A 9,061-nucleotide genomic window follows, 5' to 3' on the forward strand; every position below is an offset into this window, starting at 1 on the left:
AGATCCTGTACATAAAATAAATATTGTCATATAATGAATTATGATTGTAAGTCGAATAAAAATGAACTTTGACAACCTACAATCATAATTCTTAATTATTTCACAATTTCTGTCATGTGCAGATTCTTCTGACATACTGAACTAAAACAACAAGCATCTGTACCACAGGATCAAGCCAACAGGATCATGGCATCAGAATCAAGCCTTCAGTATCCACGGATAAACTGGGATACATGAAACACCAGTCATATCAAACACAGAATATAAGATGACTTTAATCCAATAATTCCCTGGAAAGAATGCAAAATTCCATGTGTCAGCCAATTCAGTGACAGCATGTATTCCTCAAAGAAAATGAATGACGTAGACTTGTCCATTACAACGTGACTCAAAATAGTAACTACTTTAAATGCAATGTTAAAAAGCAAACATTTTGAATTAAAATTACTTATTCTAATAAAACAAAACAAAAATAAGCATTAGTAATTCCTTACAATAGCAATACAGTATACAATATTGCAATTAATTATGACTTGTATTATTACAACAACACTTACATTGACTAAAGTTATCTAAACAAAAAAATAAAAAACCTACACGGGTAAACAATGAATTTCGGCAATAGCGTGAATACATAGGTATTGTAATGTAAGCTGTAAACTGTTATTTTTTCACAAACCAGTACAAATTAATTAACCTTCCTTTCTGGGTTACTTCAGGAACATTTGAAGTATATGGAAAACTTATATTCCTTTTTTTTTTTTTTTTTGCAGTGTTAAAGCACAGGTATTGTAATGGAAGATATAAAATATTATTTTTTTCACAAAATAGTAGGAATTACGAAACCATTCCTTTGGAATAAATTTACGGACGTGTTGAAAACTATGTTTTCCAATTTCGTTTTCTTACTGTTATAAAAAGCCGCTCAGTCCAAGTATTACCCATAGTTACTGATGATTCAGCAAGCTTCCCCTTTTAAGAATATGATAGCAGCACACATGAAATTTCACAAATCATAATTTGAGCAGTTGGAGGTGGTCAATTTTGTCAAAACTATGAGTGTTTAAAAAGGTTGTCTGTAAAGTCGGTTTACGGACGATAGTTTAACGTGACGTCATATCAAAACATTGATGAAATGATTGCATACTTTTATTAATGAAATTGAATCATTTTTATTGAATTATCACTATTCTGTATGGATACGTACAAAGAAGGAGTGAAATGAAATCAACAATTTAATTGATAAATTTACTTTTATTTGCACTCATTAATTTAAATATGTTTATTACTTTAACGAACAGATTATTTTAACTATAACTTATATACATGTTTGCTATTTAACTTCTTCCAATCTGCGTTATTCTGTTAAGGATAGGACGATGATAGGAAAAGTAGGAAACAAATGGGAGTGTTTCAAGTTTAATGTGCCTCCAAAAAGTCAAATCGATGGCTGTTCCAATCGAGTGGAAGAGAGATAGATGCGGCACAAGCGTACAATGAGCGTAACGGGACACAGTGTAACGGGACTATGTGTGTTACAGGACACTTTTTCGTGCATGCAGCCAGCGTTCATCACTTTATTAGACGTTGTCACGTCAAAAACTTTAAATAAGATTAGATAAATGTTTGATTAACACTATTGCCATAGGATCAGATAATTTTTGTGAATACATTTTTTTTTTTTTTTTTGTTAATTTGTCCTAGTTTAAGTCCAAGATATTTAAGGCTCGTGGTGGAATTTAACTTTTCTTTTAACCCTTTAACAATTTTTTAATACTGTTTTTCACAAGACATCTATTTTGGAAATATAAAATAGCCAAAATTAGCTTAACATAGGATTTTTTTTACCATGCACCACAGTAGGTACATGTCTATTTTTGTAAGTGACTTGCCCAGTCAAAACCAACTGCTAAACAATTCTATGAATTAGTTTTGGCATTATTATTACTCTTCCACCTCTACTAAGCAGTTTATTTACTATGACTCACAACATTTTAGTTGTAAATAAATGAAAGAATGAATTTGAGCTTAACATCTATTCTACATCAGGGTTATTAAGGTGATGAAAGGCGACGAGGCGATGTAGCACTGCTGGAATGAATGGGTAGGATTTGTAACCAGGGGTATCTTTAGGGGGGGGGGGGGGGGAACATTTTCTGTAATGCAAACGTTTCCAAGTACAGTACCCTCCCGATTATCAGCGAAATTAAGTGGCAGGGCCACCGCGGATAGTGAAAATCGCGGATAATCCGCAAAAGAGCCGAAAATAGGAAACAAAAAAGGAAACATTAATTTCAACTTAAAAATCTAAAAATTTATGTACAGTAAAAGTTACAATTAACAGTAAAAAATTTTATTGATGCTTAAGTTTTAGTATTTTACTGAATAATTAACATACAATACATTTCAGTGATGTAAACATAAAATCAACCATACAACTAGAAACAAAGCGGAACAGAGACAAAAATAGCAACGCATGCCAGCCTATGGCGTGAGTTCCGAGAAGGCCTGTGGAGTTTTACTGTATATTACACACAATACACTCGTCACTTGTAATAAAATACAGATTTACATATGTGCTGTTATTTTCGTAGCATGCGCGGATAATAGGGAGTTTACTGTAGCTTAACTTCCAAGTTTAACCAGCTCGCCTTTGAATAAGGTAGGTGATCAGGTTACATAACTTTTGCCCCTTTTCAATAATAAAATTTCAACTTTTTAAATAAGCATAATGAAAATACGTAATAACCTAAATTGTGTGTGTAAAAATGCTCTTTACAAATATTATGTTCATTAAAAGTATCAAAAATCCGATATTTTATGTTATTTGCAACGAATTTTTCTTAACATACAATCGACTATTTTGATATAACATTTAAATACTGAACAAAACAATACATTGCAGAAGGATGGGATATCAGAAAGTTACAGCATTATGAACACGGGTACATTGTGAACAATTATCAATCAGGTGGTCATAACTCCATGCTATAAATTTCAAACTGTCAAAATTATTTTCTGTTAGTTTTAGTTTGCAAAGCGCTACTATGTCTATGAACCGCTTTAACTTGTAATTTCATTATAAAACTAAAATAGGCAATAATACTAAATGCATTTGCACTCTCAACTAGAAGTAAAAGTTATTTAATAAAACTACGTAGGGACTATACATCAGTAGATACCCAAACATAATGCACAATAATTAGCTATCAATACATACCTTCGTTTTGGTCCGCATAATTTAAGCACAAACTATGTAATAATGATCCAATATAGTTAGACTTATCGCCATTCAGTTTCGACATTATACACAAAACTTCAAAATTCTTGACAAAAACACACTACTGCTTTTCGGTGCCATTTCTAATCCCGCCTTCTTACCCTGCCACCATTGTTGTTAATATCGATAAGTTTTCGTGCCCCATCAATTGTTACACTATTATTGAAATTCAAAATATCGATTTATGACCGTTTTCCGAATATTTTTCTTAATCACGAAATCAGTTTCTGCCCAATAAAGTTTACACCTTAAGTTTAACATAAACACAAATTAATCTACTTAGTAATTTTTGAATCAAAATGTAACATTTTATCAGTATTTTAAGGTAAGAATATCAATTCGAGAGGATAGAGAATAAATTCTAATACCAGCTGCCATCTTGGGAGGCCTGACTTTGCTAGGTCTGTGGCTCTCGTGGATAATTGGTGACCATCTGTAATTGAAATGTGGTCGTTGTTCGCTTAGAACGGTGCCAGCTCTGTTAGTGCAGCCTCACTGGGGAAAGTGAGTGATTTTACCATAGACTAACAATCAGTGAATACAAAAGAAATGCTCTAGCTCCTGGGAAAGGGTCTGTCCCCGACAGTGGCCCAAACTGTAATGAAGAAAATGCTCCAAGTATGCTACTTCCATATGCATGGCGGGAAGTGACAGCACACACAACAACCATATTTAAACATCTTTATGCCATTCTGCCTTCCTGTTTACAAATGCAAAAAAAAAAACTTTAATTGTCTCTGTCATTCATATTTCCCTAAAAAATACACCTAAAAAAAATTAACATACTATATAACATTAACATTTAAGAGTCTTATGTCAGTGGAGTTGACGGAAGGTGTTTTCTGGTAGCTTCGCATACCATGGAGACTTCTGGGTCTCAGGTTTGATACTTCCCAAGGCAGTACAATATCATATTCCCTCCCTCCCCTGGACAAGCCCGGGTCTAGGCTATCCACACATCCATGGGCAACCAGACAGGGTCACCATCTCCAGTGGTGGCCAAAGGTGGGAGTACTGCCTCTCTCATTCTGGACTCACTGGTAGGGATCTGTTCCCTCGGGTTGCCATCCAACAGCAATGGCCAGCTTTGAGCGTTTCGTCCATTATTCCAAGGGGTCATCTTCAAGGGTCACATTATCTTCTGGGAATGTTGTTCTCGGTGAACTTTTCGGAACTAATGTCCATTCAGTCATACCAAGTAGGTGCTCTGGCTCAGCCATTTCAAAAACAGGTGTTGTCCCGACCACCTGGGGTTCAGCCTGACACAATTGTTCCTTGGTATGCTCGATAGGGGCTGCATACACATGTACACATATTTTCCAGGCTGAACTTTCGGTATCGATTGGGTCGTCTGCTGGTGTTATTTTTCGGGTTGAGGGCATCTGGCATTCGCACCTTGTTGCTAGTTCCATCTCTCGCTGCAGATAGTACTCCTTTGTATCTTCCCTTTTGTTAGCTACCTCGTGGATTGTCCATTCGACTGACATGGGTAGATTGTGGTTTTTCACAATTTCTGTTGGTTTCATTCCCATGGCAGCATTTGTTCTGCCGCAGATGCAGAGCAGAGTTTCTGCAAGGTGTTTATCCCACATTGTATGGTCGCTCCCTAGCCTTAAGCGCATCTGTGGTTCCATCTCTCTTGTCAGGTTGGCTCGGGGATGGTAGTTGGGCATGGTGTTCGATGTGCCACAAGTTGCACATCTTCCAACAATGCCTCCCAACGAATTGGCTGTCATTGTCTGTCAGCATGTCCCTATTTTATCCCAACCTATGAAGAATTATATTTGTAATATCCCAATTGTGCTATCCGGAACATTTCTGGTGCGGTATGCTTCTACCCAGCAGGTGTTGAGGTAGGTCACCACCACCAGTAACCTCCTCCCACAGGATGTGCAGGAATATGGTCCCATTAAATCCAGCACAATGGGCTGGAATGGAGTAGTGTGGAAGCAAGGTTTCTGCAGCTGCTCTGTCTTAGCATGTCTCACATGTACTCACATACTTCCACATGCCCCGGGTAATGCCGGGCCAGTGACAATGCTGACCGACCATCTATCATATTTTTCCATTCCTGGGTGTTCTTCCTCGTCGTCGTACATTTCTAGCAGTAAATAGGTGAGTCACTCACTTTGCGAACATGTAGAGCATTCTGGCCCACACAGCCTATGTATCACATGGTTCCTATTCTTCCTTCGCTCGTATTTACTCGGATCCTGGGCTGTGAATTTTTGCTATTTAATAATTCACTTCAACGATTAAACTAAGCAATAAAGTATACAACGGAGGTTCGCATTGCATAGCTGGAGTCACGAAGCCACGATAGCCACGATGGACACGACACGACATGCCCGACATGCTCAGCAGCCAATGAAACATAAAATCTAGTGTTAATGGTCTCATGCTCAGCTACGTACTGGCCAGTGTAACAGAGAATATTCAAAAAAATTTGAAATGTGCAAAAGTAAGTCAATATTGTGACTTGAACATAAAAAGATGCTGCAAGTGCAGTAAAACAGTATGAATATAACCTGTATGTTAATTTATATGATATTCAAGTAATTTTCCTCAAAACACATGGGAGAGTAGCCATTTTTTACTGTAGTATTTTGAAACTAAACTGACTTTTGTAATAGTGGGGCATTGTTCCTATACACAAAATTAACTGATATAGTAGGGGAGACCCGGGCATGATGGATAGCTTAACATGAAGGCTCCATTCCTGTGAAACTTTTAGTCATAGAGACTGATAAACTGCTTTTTTTATCAACCCAATACTTACGAAACTAAATACCACAAAACAATTTAGATGAAAAATGAGCAACTTATTTAATACCACGTAAAAATGAAAGTCAGAAAAAAATTCATCTTGCCCATTACCCATGGGTAAGATGGATAATGGATTCGGGCAAGATGGATAGTTATTTAACCATGTCACTAAAATTGTCAAATGTTACAAAAACTGTCGTTAGCCTTCTACAATGTCATTCTTGGCATAAATCACAATAGTAGGCTCCCACACCTGTGTAGGATGTACACACTTCAGGTGCCCAGTCTTGACAGTCACCACACTGAATCTACTCTCCTTGTCCAGCAGAGGCTGCAAATGTTTCTGTACAAACTAAACATCGAGTTTCACCTTCATTTACTTCTTTTTCTACAAAAGGTTATTTTGGTTTTTTTGAATTCGCCTCATCAACTTTTTTAGAAGATGCCTTCTTGTTTCGTGCTGTCTGCTGTAGACTCTTAAGATAAGAATTTTTTTTAAATTTCCTTTTATGGGGTGCTTGTAAGGATCTCGGATCGCTGACATTTTCTTTTACGTTTGTAGTTCCGAGTTACATACAGCTTGAGCGGCCGCAACTGAAATGGGCAAATTGATCCCAGCAACTTGATCCTTGCTTGGAACTGGTTCATCAAGAATATTAGGACGATCTGTGACTGTCGCTGGTGCAAAATCTTGTTCTCCGAAAATGTTTCTGTTGAAAGGCCACAATTCAGTTATGAAAATCCATGAACAGCATTATTCGCAGATGCAGATTTTAGAAAAGCTGGAGTGACTAGTCTCGCGATTACTAGTTGGTTCACAATTATTCCAGGATATGCTTTTTGTAATGTGTTTATTTCTTGCTCAAAGAATGTATTGAAGGCTCCATAAACAGCTCAGTCTAGTGGTTGAAGTTTTCCAGTGGTGTGAGGTGGAAAAGAGAGAAACACCACATTGTTCTTCCGAGCAAACTCTAACGCAGGATAGTATTTGTGATAGATGTGATTGTCCATCAACAAGAGAACCTTCTTCTCAGGACTTGGTCTCATCTGTTGGACGAAGTATTGCAGCCATTGTAAGAAAGCTGGCCCATTCATCCACCCGTTATCTGTGCAGGTAGCAACAGACCCTGTTGGACTTCCATCAAGAAGTCGGTCAACCATTTTATTTCTTTCAAATATGAAATATGGGGGAAGGAATTGGCCTGCAGCACTGCAGCATCCTATGATAGAGCTCAAAGTCCCTCGTTCTGAGCTAGAGATTACTTCCACCTGTTTTTTGCCAGTCGAGGACAGTATTTTGGGAGGTCTGGTGGTTTTGGTCTGGATTCCTGTCTCGTCCACATTGAACAGTGTTGTTGCATTGATATTGTGCTCCTATAATACGTCATAATATAAATCGTAAAAACGGTTTACTTGTGGCTTGTTGAACCCTCGAGCACGAGCCACTGATGTTGGCTCAGGTGTTCTTAAAGTTATGTCTGGATGCCTCTGTCTAAAACCTTTGAACCAGTCATCTCCTGCGCAACGATTTTTGAATGGATGTTGAATTTTGTTTGCTTCGGTTAGTTAAAAAAATAGTTCCACGAATTATTTTTTTGTTAATCCGGAAAAAAAAAACAGAATCCATTTTTAAAATGTATTCTTCCAGTTACAATGCTTGAACTTTAGTGAAAACCGGCTGATACCTCCCCAAAGACTTCACTGCAGTTCCTTTCTTCAGGTGCCGATGCAAGGTACTATAAGGCACATTGTAGCTCTTTGAAGCATTTAGAATAGTTTCACCAGATTCTTGAACAGCTGCGAGGGCAGCTTCCATGTCCTTCTCTTCCCAGCTGCCACGATCACTTTTCCTTTTATACGTGTACACCATCTGTAAAATATAAAGTTTCGAATAGGTAAACAATGCTGTGCAAGATGTTTTTAATTTTAATATAGCCACATAAGTATAAAAAGGGTTCACATTTAGGGCCAGGACACATATTATTTTTATTAAGAATGATTAGGAAATAAAAAAAATTAAAATATTTTATTTATTTTTTTCCAAAAGGATTCCGCTGTATGTAAATGTGTTGGGAGATTTTTTTTAGAAAGCAAAATTTAATGGTACTAAAAATATTCTATATTCTTTAAATCTAGATTAGTAACAATATGTCTAGAGAAACTCGAGTTGGTGAGGAATGTTTTTTTTTTTCCTCCGTGTGCTATCACAATTGTATTTGATTTTGAGTGGACATAAATCTTTTATTAAATAATTTATTAATTATTTTATAAGTCCTTTTCGCAACCGAGTCATCGGACGACATTAAGTTGTACAATTGAGACAGTACTTTAATTTCAAGGTGGTTTTGTATATGGTTCACATGGTTGCACAGGCTTTGTTCTGTGTGATGCAGGCATGCGGTTCGGCCAGATGCAAGTGAAGACCGCCCTGGTCCACGTGCTGTCCAGCTTCCAAGTGAGGCCTTGCTCGACCACGCCCAAGCCACCGCTGGTCATGAGGAACTTCGGCGACACCATCAGTCCCAGGGATGACATTCCGCTCACGTTCACCCGAATCGCCAACTGAAGACTGCCAATTGCGCCCACGTCCGCGTCCGCTTCTGCTTTCTCGTATCCTTCCCAGTGCATGAAAGGATCCGAGCAGCTATTCGGAAGGTAAAAAAAAAAAAAAATGGCTGCCATCCTTTAAGATTCACTTTTCCATTTTATTTTTAGGCTAATTGGTTTTTTAAGAATGTATTCGGGAACAGGCTAAGATCTTTGCACCTTGTGGTTTTTGAAGGGTTTGTGGCGCTATATCTGAGAAAATAAAAATAAGAAAGAAGCAATTTGGTCCTCGCCGTAGATTTTTCATGAAAAATATCGGGATGAAAACGTAACAAGTGTTTCGTTTTCATGTGTAATTTAATATTCAATAGTAATAACCATGCTTGTGCCTACACTGGTACGATGACGTCACGCTCAAAACAAAATTTGCGCGACAAACATGTTTAGACATGATCCATCAATTGTGGG

The 9,061-nt window shown here is 37.4% G+C and overlaps 1 protein-coding gene across 4 annotated transcripts in view; it reads right to left on the reverse strand.

The window, feature by feature from the left end:
- The window catches only part of LOC134531821 (gamma-tubulin complex component 3), a 41,666-nt gene extending 38,262 nt beyond the window's left edge, over positions 1-3,404 (reverse strand). For 2 of the 4 annotated variants that reach the window (XM_063367780.1, XM_063367779.1), the window contains exon 1: positions 3,221-3,402. In XM_063367780.1, the coding sequence (XP_063223850.1) occupies positions 3,221-3,305 (85 nt within the window). In that variant the 5' untranslated portion in view covers positions 3,306-3,402. Of the gene's footprint in view, positions 1-3,220 lie in introns of all 4 variants that reach the window. The other 2 variants (XM_063367778.1, XM_063367781.1) reach the window with 2 other exon arrangements.
- Between the last annotated feature and the right edge of the window lie 5,657 nt (positions 3,405-9,061).

The sequence above is a fragment of the Bacillus rossius genome, chromosome 5 (assembly GCF_032445375.1).
Source record: "Bacillus rossius redtenbacheri isolate Brsri chromosome 5, Brsri_v3, whole genome shotgun sequence".
In the NCBI taxonomy this organism is placed as follows: domain Eukaryota; kingdom Metazoa; phylum Arthropoda; class Insecta; order Phasmatodea; family Bacillidae; genus Bacillus; species Bacillus rossius.